General features: G+C 39.1%; 1 protein-coding gene across 1 annotated transcript in view; it reads right to left on the reverse strand.

Annotated features, from left to right (window-relative positions):
• LOC101863525 (DENN domain-containing protein 3) overlaps window positions 1-18,289 on the reverse strand; it is a 47,263-nt gene that overhangs the window by 14,489 nt on the left and 14,485 nt on the right. The window contains exons 10-19 of the mRNA XM_005103243.3: window positions 18,021-18,244; window positions 17,417-17,527; window positions 16,187-16,283; window positions 14,328-14,473; window positions 10,297-10,447; window positions 8,114-8,250; window positions 6,254-6,414; window positions 3,835-3,939; window positions 2,716-2,810; window positions 1,126-1,205 (exon numbers count right to left, since the gene is read on the reverse strand). Of these exons, the coding sequence (XP_005103300.3) occupies window positions 1,126-1,205; window positions 2,716-2,810; window positions 3,835-3,939; window positions 6,254-6,414; window positions 8,114-8,250; window positions 10,297-10,447; window positions 14,328-14,473; window positions 16,187-16,283; window positions 17,417-17,527; window positions 18,021-18,244 (1,307 nt within the window). The remainder of the gene's footprint in view (window positions 1-1,125; window positions 1,206-2,715; window positions 2,811-3,834; window positions 3,940-6,253; window positions 6,415-8,113; window positions 8,251-10,296; window positions 10,448-14,327; window positions 14,474-16,186; window positions 16,284-17,416; window positions 17,528-18,020; window positions 18,245-18,289) is intronic.

An 18,289-nucleotide genomic window follows, 5' to 3' on the forward strand; every position in this document is an offset into this window, starting at 1 on the left:
CCCACTCCTTCTTACACTTTTCTTTTACAGGAGTCAAAGACTCCCCCCCTCCCTTTTTTTTTTTCAGGCGTAAGATGATATTATTTGAACGTCCTCTTTAGATGTAGGGGTTTTCTGGATGAATCGATCCATGTCTAGATCTAGCCTCCTAGCCTAAGATTTAAAGTCTTTCACAAATTTTTATACTAGATCTAGAACTATCTACCTGGTGCTACGGAACCAAGCAAGCTAAATAATCAGACTACCGTGTTTACGATTGATTTACTCTAGATCTAAATTAGAAGATGATTCAGTCCAAACAAGACTATTGGGTCGATTTGCTCGCCAGATTGATGGTGCAAAAAGGCTATCGTGGCACAAGTCGATCGCGCCCGACTCGTTGTGTCAAAACAAAATACGTTGTTTTCAGGCGACGAGTCGTGCGATCATTCCGACCCGACCTGGGTCAGAGGGCGGCGGCGGGCACCCCGTAGTGCAAAGGAGCGATTTGTCCCCCTTGGCGTCATTATTTTTATTCGTGGAAGAAAATTTCGTTCTTTTTAATGAAATTTTATTATTATTTTCCCAAATATTGCGGGAAATAGGCTAAAAATAGCGAATTCACGAAAATGGTAAAAGTTGCGCTGAGGGCAAAAGTTGCGAGAGGACAGAAAAAGGTACAAAATGAGAAACGTTTTTGTGTTTCTTCCAAGGAGTCTCAAGCGTTGTAAGCCACCAAACTTTGGGGCCATTTCCTCGCTAAATTTTACCTTTGAAACCAGGCGATCATCTCCTCCTTCAATAGCAAATATCTCAACTTCTTTTCAAGATAGACGGGTCATTTTTTCATCATAAGCAAGGCAATGGAAAAACTTTAAGCAGATATCATAACTCCAAGCCCAAAAATGGACGAGCACCTGACCCCACCACGTTGTAACATATATCAACTCATTCGCTACGTATTATTTTCGGCATGTGGACGATTTTTTTTTGGGAGGGCGAAATGAGATGATGACTAGTGTGCAGTTCACAGGTCTTTGTTTTGTTCCCTGACAGTATGTGCACATTGGCAAACTAATAAATTAATGAGCTAGAATTTTTTAAGAGCGTACAGATGAAAACGAACAAGTTATAGTAAAACAATACCTTTTATCAGTCAGAACAATTCGACCCATTCCCAGGTCTGTCTTGATGAGGCTGGACACTCGTAAGATGCACTCGTTCAACTGGAACAAAAGGATTTGATTGTGACAATTCATTGAAAATGTCATTTTGTTTTGTGGCGTTCTTTTTTACCTTTGACACGGAGACCAAGGAAAGGAGATAGCAGTGAATTGGGAACACACTAAGGTAGCCAGTTCATACTGTGACAACACAAAGCCTTCACTACAATACCCAGGGGAGGAGGAAGAGAGAGAGAGAAGGGGAAGGAAGTCTGGTTAGGGAGGAAAGAGGTAAAGAAGAGGGGGTGAAGGAGTGGGTGATTTGTTTTTGTTTTAGTGAGAGTTTTACGGCATAATTAGGTCATATAAGTGCCAAAGACTAGAGGTGTTACAAGAGAGTAACAAAAAAAAAAAAATAAGGACAGTTAAAGACGATAGATGCTTGTTAAGAAAGCAGGAGCATACCACATAAGAGCACCCACCAACCACCCACTGGGAGGGAAGGGAGGAAGGAGACAAAGTGAGGCTGAGTGAGTTTGAGTGTATGTGTGCGTGTGTATATGTTAAGTGAGAGCGTAGTCTAAAACAGCCTTATGCACTGCTCACAGCCGAAAGCTCCGTATCCTGGACTCTAGCGCGAAGACATGTATTATATGAGTGTGTGTGTGTGTGAGTGTATTTGTGTGTGTGTGTGTGTGTGTGTGTGTGTGTCTGTGTGTGTGTGTGTGTGTGTGTGTGTGTGTGTGTGTGTGTGTGTGTGTGTGTGTGTGTGTGAGTGTTGATAGTTCTGAGTTAATATATTGCCCTGAATTTACATTCTGCATGAAAAAGGCAAGAGGAGGCAAATACAGGCAGACTTATTCTAACGTTCAATAATAATAATAATAATAATAATAATAATAATAATGAAGATCATTTCTATAGCGCCCACTCCCGTGTAAACACAGCTCTAGGCGCTTTACATAAATGCATGTACGAACAATATTCACGCACGTGACACACACACGCACATACACACTCATACACACACAAACACACCCATATACACACACACACACACTCACGCACACATAACACCAAACAACCACCTGTTCAAGACAATCACCTGTACAAATGACTGCTTCCCATCCCTCCCCCCCCTCTTGTGGGTTTTTAAGATAATTATTATCATAATAGCTTTGTCTAAAACATTGACCTCTCTAAGACAATCACAATTCTCCTCTACAACGGGTGGCCATCTTAGACAATTTTGACGATAAATACAGGGTTCCTGTCATGAACTCCTTACCAAATTCAGGCAGAATTCAAGGAGGTTTCAAGGAGAAATTTTTAAAATTCAAGAAGATTTGGTCAAGAAGTTTATGCTGTTTTCGACAGCGTGCCAAGAGTAATCCGACAAAAATTTGTTCATATCCGATCCAGTGAAATTCTAGGAGTTTTCAAAGAGGTTCCTCAAATTCAAGAAGTTCTCAAGGAGATTTTTCCTTGAATGCAAAGTCAAGGGGTTTTCAAGGACTCCTTGAATTGAAGGAGGCTGCACGAACCCTGTAAATAACATAACGTATGCTCGTACCTGCAGACATCCATCCGGGAGGTTGAGAGCTTCGCACTGGGACTGGTTCTCCTCGTAGCTCAGACGGAGAACTTCAAACGTATATTTCTCCACATCTGTGCCGCCATCAGGGAATAAACAACGCAGAAAAATACATATTTTGACAATAAGAACAAACTGCATTCAACAACACTTTCAAACTGCCAGCTTTTCAAAAGCAAAATAAAACAAGACTGTTCCCACATAGATGGTCAAGATAGTAGGCATTGGCCATGCAGCCAGTGCAGATGGAATAAAAACAGTAAATTGTCGGTAAAGTAGTAAGTATGTAGTAGTTTTTCTGGAGGCAAACATTTAAAAAATGTTCATGAGTTTGTAAACCAAGGACCCAAGATCTGGAATGCTTTACCAAGTACCTTAAGAGAGATCAAACCTTCTGATTAATTCAAATGTCAGCTGAAGTATTTTCTCTTTTTAAATAAATAAGATGAATATTTGGAGTGATTTTCTTTTAGTCCGAACACAACATTTTATGTTACTGTTGTACGTTGTACTGTATTGTAAAGTGCTCAAAGCCTGTATACTTTAATAAAGGTTGAGCGCTATATAAATGTAATTTATTGTTATTATTAAACAATCCCCAAAAGTAAATGCCCACATTTGCAACCTTTTATCAATATCTTACAAGGAATTGACAGAAGTGAAAGAAGGCACAGGGGGTAGAAGTGAAAGTATTTTCACACAAAGGTTGTCAATTTTGTTAAAACTATCAATATTCTACACACCCATCAACCTCCTTCCCCCTCCCCCCTCCTCTCACACACACACACAAATCAGCGTGAGACGACCATAAGATGAGACCACCCACATTCTATGACTACGACCCTTTTCCCAACAATAATTTATACTATTCACATTTTAGAATTTAGCATGCAGTTACTTAATTTAAATAGATTCTAGCCAGAACCCCAGTTTTACGTCTGGGACTAGTTACAAAATGAGCAAAAAGAAATCAGACCTTAAAATAACCACACAATAAACAACTTTTTAAAAAGTCCCAGAATCCCAGAATCTATTTTTTTTTTAATTTAATTTTTAAAGTAGAGATTAAGAACAATTGGAAACCACAATTGGACGTACGTGTCATCCGCTGTGGCTGTGCGAGAGCCAAAAATAGCCTCTGTATGGTGTCGTAGTCGGTGGCCATCTCCAGCAAAGACACCGTCTCCACAAACTCCTCCAGACCTGAACAACAAAACGTAACTGTAAATTGTCTGTAAATGTTTTCCTGCACTTATCAACCTAATTAAGACCATTTGGGAGGCAGACTGGTTTGACCTTGCCAGTCATTTTAGTTTCAGTAAGAGTTTTACGGCACTTGCAACACAATAAGGTCGTATAACAGGGATGCCAAATGATTTTTGAAAAAACAACTGAAAATGAGCGGAGCATCACAATTCACCTAAACCGAACCTTGTAAAGCTTTTCAATGAGCAAACAAACACATTTCTCTCTTACCTCTCCTATTTCCTTTGCAATTCCAACGGATGAAAAAACCCCTGGAAAAACCGGATATTTGGCATCCCTGATATAAGTGCCGAAGAATAGAAGTGTTACGAGGGAGTAACAAACACAAACAAGAGAGAGGAGAGATAAAGGCGACAGATGTTTGATAGGAAAGAAGGAGCAAACCACACCAGAGCACCCGCCAACCACCCAGTCAGGACCAACCTGCAGATGCTTAATTAACTCTTTGAATCTGGCTTGTCACTTAGTGTTTCGAATTTCACCAGCTTGCCACGTAAGTGGCTGTCTGATGGTACCAATTTCGTCAACCCCAAGATCTACACCTGATCTTGTGCTACATTTACTACCAGTTTTCACATATACTGTGATCCTTTGTCCAATTAGAAAGAGTAGTCTGAGTGCTCACACAAACAAATCTATCGATATTCGACTGAATGATACCCGTTTTAAAGTAACACCCTTTGCCACTGGGTGTGTAAAATTGTGGAATCCTTTCCGTACTGAAAGAGTTAATAAATGAGTCAACTTGTGTAAACTTCCTTGAGTATATCGAAAAAGGACGGGAGAAGTTAGCTAACATACAGCGTAAGAGAAGCTCACTTATCACTCACTTATCAATATATAAATCGCATACCCCCAGATTATATAAACATGCGGGAATGAAAGAATGAAAAGACACAACACAAAACAAACTCCAGTGGAGAAAGGTAAAAGTTTGTAAACATAACAAAACAAACTCCAGTGGAGAAAGGTAAAAGTTTGTAAACATAACAAAACAAACTCCAGTGGAGAAAGGTAAAAGTTTGTAAACATAACAAAACAAAAAAAAACAACTCATGTGGCGAAACAGCGAACTTTTGTAAACATAACGAACAAATAAACTGTTCTGGTGAAATGGTATACTTTGTAAGTCATTCAACTTTGGATTTATGCAACATAAACATTAGTGCCAAACCTTAGAAACCATTTCTGAAGCAAGATTGCTTTGAGAGTCCACAGGGCTCTCTAAAAAATCCAATTCAAGAATGACATCAGCTTGGAACAGCATTCTCTAGAATAGTTGACATGGAGTCAAAACGAGGTGTGTAATACTCAAAACTAATTGTTGAAAATGGGAACAAATTGAAACAACTTCATCCACTTCTCCTTCCCTCAAGCCAAGCCATAACATTTCCCTTAATTCACAAGCTCTCTCTAAAGAGGACCCATAACGAGAACAGAAAATATTACGCAGAGCTGGTGACTGGAGGGCACCCTGGTAGGTCCAACATTTTTACTTTCCCTCTGTTTTGTCTGTTTGTCTTTTTTCCCTTTTCTGAGCTCTCACCATCATTATTCGGTGCTTTGCCGAATGAGCTCTAAATGACCAATATTGTGTCGACGTGCTTCTCTTTACCCAAACAGCCGTAACGTTGATGTGTTCGACTCTCACCATACAGGTGCATGAACACCGATTTTCAATAAAGCAGAAAAAAAGTACTTTCTTATCATTTACCTGAACTGTTCAATAAATCAAGTACAGTGTTCTTGTTACAGCATCACCAATTGTAATTACTGTTGTGAATAACAATTCTCAGAAATTTTCAGAAGAGAGAAAAAAAAACCCAACTTCATATCATTCTCATCATCATCCAGAATTGTTCAATATATCATGTAGCTGTTCAGTATCACCAACTTAATCTACCGAAGGCTGACAAAATGCCTTTTTTTCATTTTGTCACCAACCATTTATTATTTGCCACATTGAAAGCCTGATCAGTTACCCTACTTGTGTGAAAAAATCAAATTGAAACTGTGACTAGTTTTTGAATAAATTAAAATTTAAATTTTAAAATGACTCTACTTTTAAATGATTACACTGACCAAAAAAAAACTCTTTTTCTCAAAACTGCTTTGAAGAAAAAAAGGCGTTTTGTCAGCTTACAGCAGAACTGTAACTGCAGTTGAGAAAAACAAAATTTCAGACCAAAAAAAAATTGCTCAGCCTAATGTGACAGATGCTCAAAGTCGGACACAGATAAAGTAAACTTACTGAGATCTGAATCGGGAATTGAAACTTTATCGGTGAAGCCGCGTCGAGTGTTGACAACTTCTTGCTCCAAAGAGAGCTCACTCAGGTGGTTAACTCCCTTGCGACGAAGCATGTCCTCTCGCTCTGACTCGGGAACCAGGAGCAAAAGCTTCCTCACCAGACTGAGAGGGAAAACAGACGGACATCATTTTTTGTTTTTTTTTATAGTAGAGGGTTCTACGGCGCTCGCAACTGCATAAAGTCATATGAGCGCCAAGGGGTGGGTGTCAACAGAGAAGTCTTTACAGGGAATCAGACTTAGACTGCTCACCTCTCTAGCTTCAACGGCACAAGGTCTGCTTCGACTATAAGGCACCCCCAAAATAGCAGGTCACAAGAGAGTGACAAACATACAAAAGAAGTAGAGGAAAATGACAATAGTAAGGATCAGGAAATAAAAAGGAGCAGTTCCCTGTTGTAGATCAGGCACAGTTATGAGCGTGAAAATGAGTCAGCCCATTTACAATTCTACTATGCTTGAATGAGAAATGTCCCCCTTTTGGGAATGGCCTAAAGACACTACAGTCAGTGGCACTGCCCCGGGGGAATACGGAAACTGGGTATCAACTCGACAAAATAAGTCACTTGCCAACTCCTCGTTTACTCTGCAGACATAGTCAAACCAATCCTAGATGACCGCCCATTGTCCAGGAGAAAAGCTGTCATCTTAGACAGTTCAGTTTTAGTATGAGTTTTACGGCACTTGCAACACAATAAGGTCATATAAGTGCCGAAGAAGAGAGGTCTTACAAGAGAGTAACAAACATAAAAAAGAAGGAGGGGAGATAAAGACGATAGATGTTTGATAGGAAAGAAGAAGCAAACCACACCAGAGCACCTGCTAACCAACCACATACAGAAAAAACAAAAGAGAGGAAGCGCTACGGGGTCATTTGTACAGTATGTACAGGTGATTGTCTTGTACAGGTGACTGTCTTGTAAAGGTGACTGTCTTGTACAGGAGACTGTTTTGAACAAGTGGTCATTAGAGTCATTACAGAAATACACAATCCCTCAATTCTTAAAGCAGCATGTTAGTCCCAAGTTCCTGTACAAATTCCTATTAGTTCTTATATCTTTTCTATCAATGTCTAGCTCTTCCCATATTTTAAATAGCTCATCACGTGTGACAACAACGAAAACAAAGACAACAACAATAAAAATAACAACAATAATGACAGCAACAACACCAACAACAATAAAAAGAACAACAATGACAACAACAGCAACAAAAACAACGGCAACAATAACAACAATAAAAACAACAACAATGACAGCAACAACACCAACAACAATAAAAAGAACAACATGTGCAGTGAGGAGCCCCAAGATTTGAAGGACTTGCTGCAGAGTTGCCGCGATGGCGAAGAGCACGCTCTTCAGGGCTCCAAACAATTCGGAAGGATAGGCTCCCAAACACACATATACAACGACAGTAACAGCAGCAACAACATCAGCGACAACCACAACTTCAACAACAACAAAAACAACAACAGCTATAACTGCAATAGCAATAACAATAATTTAACAACAAACAACAACAACATTAACAACAATGACGACAACAACATCAGCAACAACAACAACTTCAACAAACAACGGGTATAATAACATCAGCAACAACAATAATTTAACAACAGTAACAACAACATTAACAATAATGCCAGCAACAACAACAGCAACATTAACAATAACAACAGCAACAACATTAACAATGACAACAACATTAACAACAACAGCAGCAACAACGACAACATTAACAACAACAACAACATTAACAACAATGCCAGCAACAACAACAGCAATAATGACAGCACTCACTCTGTGGGCACGAGCCGGGCATTGTGGGCGTACAAACTGAGCAGGTCGTTGAGTGCAGCGCCGACGTTGCCCTCGGCCGCGTGGAACATGCCCCGCAGGTAGATGTAGGAGGAGCGGTACTGGAGGTTGCGACACTCCTGGGCGACAGAAATAGGAAAGGATAGCTCTGGGAAACTAAAATGAAATAGATAGCTCTACGAAACTGAAATGATAGCTCTGGGATACCAAAATGAAAAGGATAGCTCTGGGAATCAAAATGAAAATGATAGCTCTGGGATACCAAAATGAAAAGGATAGCTCTGGGATACCGAAATGAAAAGGATAGCTCTGGGAAACTAAAAGGAAAAGGATAGCTCTGGGAATCAAAAATGAAAAGGGTTGCTCTCTAAAACCAAAATGAAAAGGATAGCTCCAGGGAAACCAAAATGAAAAGGATAACTCTATGAAACTAAAAGGTGCTCGTCAAAATAATGAAATCGAAGAAAAAGGCGTTTTCCCACCACTTTGGCAATATTTCTTTCGAATTTTCGTTTTTCAGCTCAACACTTTTTAGGTCCGTATAAAAACACATTTCCTTGTGACTTTCAATGAAAAATGTTGATTAAAGGCACAACATATGTGAATTTTCAGTATTCAAGGACTCTCAAGGCATTGAAGTTACTAAACTTTGGCGACCACTTCCTCGTTAATTTTAACACAAAAACCAGGTAACTCCACCTCTTTCAATTGCAAATATCTCGACTTCTATTCAAGATAGACAGGTATTTTTTAAAATTGAAAGCAAGTAAAATGAATAAGCTTTCAGATAATACCAATAACCCCACATGCCCAAAAATTGACGATAGTCTGATTCCACAGAGTCATGACACAAATGGAGCCACAAGCGGTACAGGTCACATGACATGAACTATTTTTAATTTCTATCTATATATTGCAGCTTGTTCACATTCTTCTGACAGTGTTAACAAAATTCTAGCTCATTTCTCAGATCAATTCTTAACAAAATTCTAGCTCATTTCTCAGATCTATTTTTAACAAAATTCTAGCTCATATTTTAGATATATTTTTTAACAAAATTCTGGCTCATTTCTTAGATCTATTTTTAACAAAATTCTAGCTCATTTCTTAGAACTATTTTTTTTTTTAATTCTAGCTCATTTCTTAGAACTATTTTTTAAAGAAATTCTAGCTCATTTCTTAGAACTACTTTTAATTTCTATCCATATATTGCAAATTGTTCACATTCTTCTGACATCATTACCAAAATTCTTGCTCATTTATTAATTTACCTATTTTCAACAAAATTCTGGCTCATTTCTTAGATCTATTTTTAACAAAATTCTAGCTAATTTCTTAGATCTATTATTAAAAAAAATTCTAGCTCATTTCTTAGAACTATTTTTAAAAAAAATTCTAGCTCATTTCTTAGAACTATTTTTAATTTCTATCCATATATTGCAACTTGTTCACATTCTTCTGACACCGTTACCAAAATTCTAGCTCATTTATTAATTTACCTATGTCCATAAAACTTTACATGGCACTTCTGCAGGCCAGCGACCAAACAGAAATATCTTTTTTTTTTAAAATCTTGATTCAGTAATTAAAAAGTTTTTCTCTTTGGGCCCTGTATTAAAAACCGCTCTTTGGATGTATACACAAGACGAATAAAATAAATGACTTACAGTTACCTTGCCTACAAATTGCTCATTTTGAGACAGCAGCACCACCCTGCCCCCACATTTCAGTGTAAGCTTGTCGATTTCATCCCCCCAGCTGTCTAAATGTCTCCACGTGTTCCACATGAGTATAGAAAATTACTCACCATCTCTTGAATTGCGTGGTATCGAGGAAAATGTGTCAACTTTTTAATGTTTTGGTGTATGCTGTAAATCCCCTATTATTTTTTGACCCGCTTTAAGCTAACATCCTAGAAAATGTGTCGGAATCTTAGTTTGCAGTGACCTTTATGGATGGGCTTTTAGATTCTGTTGGTCATCCAACTTTTAGACCCGTATGCAAAGATCTGAGAAAATTAAACAGAGCGATTTAATTTTACCTTGTTTTAACTACAGTCAGACAAAAGTGAACAAGGTATAGCTAAAAATTCTCATGCACTTTGAGAACATCAAGGCAATTAAAAAACCAGAAAAAAAAAGTGTGATAAAATTCGGCTCTCTTACCTCTATTGTTTTGTTGAGCATACTGATGGTATTCTTCACGTACGTTGGTGAGTCATTCAGCGCAGGAAGTCGGAAGATCTCGAAGACTCGGGGGGCGAGGGAGGAATAAGTAGATATGGACACCTGGCTACGCATTGGCTTCATCTGCTGTCTGAGACCGCCATGAAAAAAGAGTGCCGTCAGAAAAGAAAAAAAGATTTACTTTAGTATGAGTTTTAGGGCAATTATATCACAAATAGGCAAGGAGATTAAAAGTAATGAAGGATGCTCTGTGGGTGGCACCGCACGCCTGATTGGAGCCCTCTCTCGCGGCAGAACTGTGGTCTACCTGCGCTGAGCGAATGCCCGATTTACGCACTGAAATCTAGATAAGAAAGAAGGTTTTATTCCGAGGTCCTTGAGATTAGGCAAGTCAGTTAGTAAAAATACCTTGAATCTGTGTTGTATTTAAGTGTAAGAACCGATATGATGCTGCAGTGGACCGAAGTTTTCACAGTTAAGTTGTTTTCCTTTTTAAAAATTTGAATGAAAGTGTTTTTATGCCCCCAGCAACACAATTTAGATCATTAACATTCATAAGAGGCTGGCTCCGGCGCTACCTGCCAAGGCCAATCCAGGCTGAAAGGGATAAAATACCCCAGCAGAAAGACCGAGATACTCAATTTTTTAAACAGTATTCTTATTCTTATATATACATGTAAATAATTATTATGTGTATATATATCATTATTATGTGTGTGTATGTATATACATATTATACATTTATATTGCTTTCCTTTGTGTGTGCAAATTAGATGCTACTGTTGTCTAAATGTAGATATCTAGAGGCTCCATTAGAAAAGGAAATCAATACTCAACAACAATAATGATGAATATTTTCTATGTTAAAGAAACACCAAACCATATCAGATGAGGGGAGAGGGTAGGGTGGGGTGGATAAGAGTTTGAGTCTTGTCAGATAGAACTATACTCGGTTTAATTCTATTGTTGTAGTCTTCACCTAAATTCCCACAATCAATAATTCCGGTTCAGTTAAGATTCTGCTGTTAAAAAATAAACCAAACAAAGCAACAACAAATGTTAATACACAAGAGTCATCACTAAGATAAATTATCCCCCCCCCCCCCCCCCCCCCCGGGAGTGTAATAAGGGACTAAAAATGCTGCTCTCCATATCATACTTTACTGAACAAACAAAAAAAACCTTCAACGGTCATCCCCTTGTAATCAATAACATTATTATTTATAGACCAAGACATACTGTTAGCAATCAGATAAAGCTGGCATCGACCCTCTGTTGTGTTCGCTATTCCTTACACATAAAGTTAGTCATGGCACACGCCTAGAATCATGCAATCATAATATCTTAAATTCAGTTTTAAAGTATATATTTATCCATTTCTTATACTTAAATATTTTAGCATCTTGAAAGATTATCTTTATAATTTGGTATGTTTTATAATTTTATGTTACTTGGACAAGTTTACTTCTTATTTTACACATCTTTTTGATTTTTAAACTAGATTATAACATAAAACTCTGAAAGAATTGAACAGTCCGTATCACACACAGAATTTTTTTTTCTCCCTGTCATTATCCGTCAGCCCGTCAGTTGATCACAATCTCTCTCTCTCTCTCTCTCTCTCTCTCTCTCTCTCTCTCTCTCACTCTCTCTCTTCTCTCTGTCTGTCTGTCTGTCTGTCAGTCTGTCTGTTTGTCCGTCTCACTCTCTCTTTTTCTTTCTCTCTCTCTCTTTTATTTAATTTTTCCCATTCTCCTTCGTCCCTTCCCAAGGCCCGCCCCTCCTCTTTCATCCCTGCCCCATCCCCTCTTCCTTGTGTGCATTCCCCCACCCCACCCACCCCCACAACGTGGCCCAGCCGGAAAAGATTCTATAAAAAGAAACGCCACAGTTCGAGATTTAGGCCACACTCGGCGGCCATATTTGATCCCCACCGCAGCGTACTGCTCGTGGCGCCGCGAAGAGAGAGAGGAGGCTCCATTAGTTCTAAACTCCTTGCAAATAGGTCATATTAGCTGCATCAATTAGAAATATCGCTAGAGAGTAACACACAGAGAAAAGAAGGAGGAAGGATAAGGATGAGAAATGTTTGATAGTGTAGCGACACCAGTGTGCAAAATAGTCTAGATTAGAATAACGTTGTTTTATTATTAACGCACACATTTGTATAAAAGGCTTGTGAATAAATGTTATTTTATCCTAGACTATTTTGCACGCTGAAGTCATACAAGTAAGTTGCTACAGTAGGGAAGAACCTGAGCAGACCACACAAGAGCACCCACCGACCATCCACTAAATATGGATTTATGGGCGCTGCGAGTATGAAATTATACTGCACTAAATAAACAGCTTGATATCAAGTAGAATCTAGTCACACAAAGATAGGAAAATGGGTAATAAATCAATGGCACCCACTTCTGAATTTTGTTACGTAAAAGGGATGAATAAGGAAACAATTTTCTCTTTGCTTCTTGTCAAATGCAAACAAAAAAGTATATATATATATATATATATATATATAACTCATCATCATTTTCCCACATTCATATCATCATCTTCTTCTTCTTCTTTGCGTTCCCCTGATAAATCTCAGGGATAGTCAACAGATGGTTCTTCAACTGATGATTTTTACGTAGGTGGCCGTTTTTCTGACTTCACAGGGCCCCTTGCTTTCAGGAAGAGACACATTCCGAATTGGAAGGTAATTCACATCACCTGATCTGACATGTTCCCAGTGACATCGGTACAGGACGGTGCTCTCTACAGTGAGCCAAAACTACGCCCGAGTACAAAGCCTGGGGTAGTGCTTGTCAACCTCTTTAACCCTATCCGTACGTCGTGTTTTACCATCGTATCCATACGACGTGGGGAACTCTGTGCCACCACTTTCCAAAGAGGAAATTTACTCGTTAATTCGCTCCGTTCGCTTTGCATAGCAGTCTGTCAAAATGATTTTTTGAGAAATATTGAAAGTTTCAAAGAGATCTTCGTACTAGAAGTATTCTAAAATGTGAAGAATACAACCCCGAGGGTACAAAATGACCCCAGGGCGTACGGATAGGGCTAAGAGTATAGCCACCACTCACTTTTGTCACCTCCAAGAAGATAAAATGTTCGTACTGCCCACCTACATATTATTTTCAAGTAGGATATTAACTCATAACGGACGCACATATTACTATTATTACACACTTGTATAGGTGCTGTTTTGAGATAGTTAAAAAAACAAAAACCCACAACTTCGTTCATACAGATCCAATTTCTCAGTTGTTTCTTTTATCTAAATTTTTTAAAAGCAGGCACCAACAAGCTTACTACGAAGTATTCAAATGTAAGTTTCTAATTTGTGCATGTTGGGTCCAAATAGGCCGCAGCGTTTCCTTTGGTCTTCTGTTGATCGGACATAAATGTCAGTCGCGTCCTTAAAGAGTTAGACTGCAGTTGCGAGCGCCGTAAAACTCTTACTAAAACAAAAGAGTTAAATAACAACCTTCACTACTCAAATAATTTCTATCGCCCACCAAAAATTTCCAAATTACCTGCAAGTGGGAGAAAGTGCCCACACTGGCAGGCACTAGTCTAGGGTGTTAAAGAAATAATAACAAATAGAATTTGTATAGTGCATGCCCCCCCTCACCTACAAGCTGTAAGCGCTTCACACCTTATAACACTCAGAAACATTCTCAGCTTCCCGAGAAGCATACAGTGCAAGCAGCCAATGAAGCGCTCAAACACTAACAAATTAACATTCCCTCCCTTTATTTCCTCTTCTCTTTGTGCCTATTCCTATCCTGACCTGAGACCATTGAACATCTTCTCCTCCACTGCCCAAACCAGGCAGTTCTTCGACGCAGGCTCCTACACACACCCACAGACTTACAAAGCCTGCTCTACTCTGGCGTTGACCAGATGACAAGGACATGTGGTTACTTAAAGGATGCATTGCACTGCCAAGAACGAAATGCTCGCAGCTAAAGGGATTTGAAAACAATAAACAACAACATCCTGACCTGAGAGACAATCCTGCGGAAGAGTCGAGAGCGATGCTGAGCCGCTTGGCATAGGGTCGAGTCTTGGCCTCATAGTCCGACCAGTAGTCCACTTTTTCATTCATGCGGTCCTCGAGGAACTGTTTGAACATGTCAGTGTTGAGGACCTGAGGAAAGAGATCCATCTACAGTAGTAATGATCATTATTGAAGGAGGAGGAGGAGGAGGAGGAGGAGGAGAAGGAGAAGGAGGAGGAGGAGGAGGAGGAGGAGAAGAAGAAGAAGAAGAAGAAGAAGAAGAAGAAGAGAAAAGAGAGAAGAGAGAGAGAAGAAGAAGAAGAAGAAGAAGAAGAAGAAAAGTCTACAATAACATAATTACAGATATGCCATCGGACTTCCCATTGGGGATATTAGAAATGGCAGCCTCTCTGATTCATACTTTAAGATTCGGTTCTTTCTCCTCACACAGAACCAAGCACCTGTTTCTAACTATTGACGCTGAGAAGGATAACATTACTATATACTTTCTCATAGATGGGCTGACATGTGCATGAACCAAATTTACTTTTTCATAGAACATTGGCATAGCCATGAATCAAACTTACTTTCTTATAAAACGCTAGCATTACCATGAACTAAATTTATTTTCTGACAAGTTTAGTTTTAGAAAGTGTTTTACGGGACTTGCAACACAATAAGGTTATATAAGTGCCGAAGATTAGAGGTGTTACGAGAGAGTAACAAACACAAGAAGGAGGGGAGATACAGATGATAGATATTTGATAGGAAAGAAGAAGCAAAACACACCAGAGCACCCGTCAACCACCCACTTCTGACAGAACGTTGGTACAGCTGTAAACCAAACTTATTTTCTCACACAATGATAATACGCCTGCAAAACAAACTTACACCATCCTAAAATGTTTGCACAGCTGCAAATTCAAATTAGCAATCTCATAGCTTGTTTTCATAGCTGTGAACCAAAGTAAATTTCTCACAAAACATTGGCATTGCAGCAAATCAAACTTACTTTAGCATAAAATATTTGCATAGCAACAATTCCAACTATCTTCTCGTAAAATGTAGGTACGAATGTGAATCAAACTTACTTTCTCGTAAAACGTTGGCATGACACTGAACCAAACTCATTTTCTCGTAAAAAGTTGGCACGACAGTGAACCAAACTTACTTTCTCGTAAAACGTTGGCATAGCAACAAATCCAACTTATCTTCTCCTAAAATGTTGGTATGAATGTGAACCAAACTTACTTTCTCGTGAAACGTTGGCATGACAGTGAACCAAACTTACTTTAGCATAAAAAGTTAGCATTGCAACAAATTCAACTTACTTTCTCGTAAAATGTTGGCATGACAGTGAAACAAACTTACTTTCTCGTGAAAAAAAACGTTGGCATGACAGTGAACCAAATTTACTTTCTCGTAAAACATGGCATGAAAGTGAACCAAACTTACTTTCTCGTAAAACGTGGCATGACAGTGAACCAAACTTACTTTCTCGTGAACAAAACGTTGGAACGACAGTGAACCAAACTTACTTTCTCGTAAAACGTTGGCATGACAGTGAACCAAACTTACTTTTTCGTAAAAAGTTGGCATGAGAGTGAACCAAACTCACTTTCTCGTAAAAAGTTGGCACGACAGTGAACCAAACTTACTTTCTCGTGAACAAAACGTTGGCATGACAGTGAACTATATTTACTTTCTCGTGAACAAAACGGCATGACAGTGAACCAAATTTACTTTCTCGTAAAACGTTGGCATGACAGTGAACCAAACTCACTTTCTCGTAAAAAGTTGGCATGAGAGTGAACCAAACTTACTTTTTCGTAAAACATAGCAATGACAGTGAACCAAACTTACTTTCTCGTAAAACGGCCGGTCAGAGAGACGGAGGTTGTCCAGAAACTGCTGCTTGTTGAACCGTCGGAGCTCCGGCCTCAAGTACGCCAGGACATCCCTGGTCACGGCAAAAGTCAGTGGTAGACAGGGGTTCTTATTAGTGTTAGTAGGGAGTCTTACGCACTTGCAACACAATAAGGTCATAGAAGTGCCGAAGATTAGATGGGTGTTACAAGAGAGTAACAAACACAAAAAAGAAGGAGGGGAGATAAGAATGATAGATGTTTGAAAGGAAAGAAGGAGCAAACCAAACCAGAGCACCCGCCAACCACCATCTTTACATCAAACGTTTAAGTTTGCAAAGAAGGAAGAGACAGAGACACAGAGAGAGAAAGAGAAAGGAAGAGAAAGGGGGGAGAGGTAGCATAGAAGACTGAGAGAGAGAGTGTGTGTGTGTGTGGGTGAGTGTAAGAGAGAGTGAGAGATAGAGAATGAGTGAGAGAGACAGACACGACAGACAGAGAGAGAGAGAAGGGGTTTACCCCCGCCCCCCTCGGAGATAAAGAGTTAAAGCTTGTTCATTTGCCATGCTTTCGGAGAAAAAACATACCCATCTATCTTGAACAGATATAGAGATATTTGTGACTGAAGGCAGTGGGGGAGGTAAAAGTAATGAGAAAATGGCCGCTAAAGTTTGGTGACTTCCAAAGCTTGAGAGTCCTTGAAAACTACATATTTACATTTCTTGTGCCTTTGACAAACGTTTTTCAGTAAAATCCACACAGAAATGCGCTTTTAAAAGGGCACTAAAGGTGTTTATAGCCCCCCCCCCCCCCCCAAAAAAAGTATGTTTTTTTTCAATTTCATTACTTTGACGAACACCTGGTTTTGACCAATGTATAATTTGATGAACATCACAAGTAATATACAAACCTTTTTTTTTTTTGTCCAGCATCCCGATTTTGATGCAGACATTTATAAGTTACGTCAAAATGTGCCAACATAGTACAAGTTGTTATGCTTCAAGAAACACAAAACATGAAAAAGGGGATGTTACGATGATGTTGATGATTATGAGATGATGATGATGATGATGATGATGACAATGATTATGATGATGATGATAAAGATGATGATGATGATGATAAAGATGATGATGATGATGATGATGATGATGATGATGATGATGATTATAAAGATGATGATGATGATGATGATGATGATGATGATGATTAAGCAATATATACAAACCTGAATAGGTTCACCATCATCTCCAGACAGGCAAAACTGATCTCTGTGTTGAACTGCAGACATTTCTTCATGCGGAATGCCCGTTCCTCTTCTATGTCATAGTAGAACGGTCTGGTAGAGTAGACGAACAGACACACACAGGAGTCAAGCAAAATTCACTAGAGAGAAAGGGTACTCATTCTTCACGGTTAAATACCTTAGGAGGAGGAGGAGGAGGAAAAAGAAGAAAAAGATGAAGAAGAAGAAGAAAAAGAAGAAGAAGAAAAACAAGAGCAAGAACAAGAACAGGAAGAAGAAAAGAAAAGAAGTCCAAGAAGAAGTAAAAAAAAAAAGAAAAAAAAAGAAAAAAGAAGTCGAAGAACAAGAACAAGAACAAGAAGAACAACAACAAGAAGAAAAAGAAGAAATGATGATCATGATGATGATGTGATGGTAAACATGATCATGATGATGATGACTATTATAATGATGACAATGATGACGACGAAGATGATGATGATGACGATAAAGATGATGATGATGACAATGATGACGACAATGATGATGATGATATGATGATAAAGATGATGATGATTATAAAGATGACAATGATGACTATTCTCACCTCTGCACATCAGACAGCTCCATCTGGAACTTGGCTCTCTTGCAGATCTTCTTGAACAGTTTGGCCGGCTCCTCAGGGATGTTGGGTATCTGGGACGACGGGCTCTCCAGGATGTGGAAGTCAGACTGGGTCAACGAGTGGTGGAAGGCGCGGGTGAGGGGGAGGCTGGAGGCGTTGATGGTCACTGTGCCTTCGTCTATGTTCACTACCATCAGGCCCTCCACCTGGGGGAGAGAGAGGAGGGAGGGAGGGAGGAGGAAGGAGGAGGG

The sequence above is a fragment of the Aplysia californica genome, unplaced genomic scaffold (assembly GCF_000002075.1).
Source record: "Aplysia californica isolate F4 #8 unplaced genomic scaffold, AplCal3.0 scaffold00364, whole genome shotgun sequence".
NCBI lineage: Eukaryota > Metazoa > Mollusca > Gastropoda > Aplysiida > Aplysiidae > Aplysia > Aplysia californica.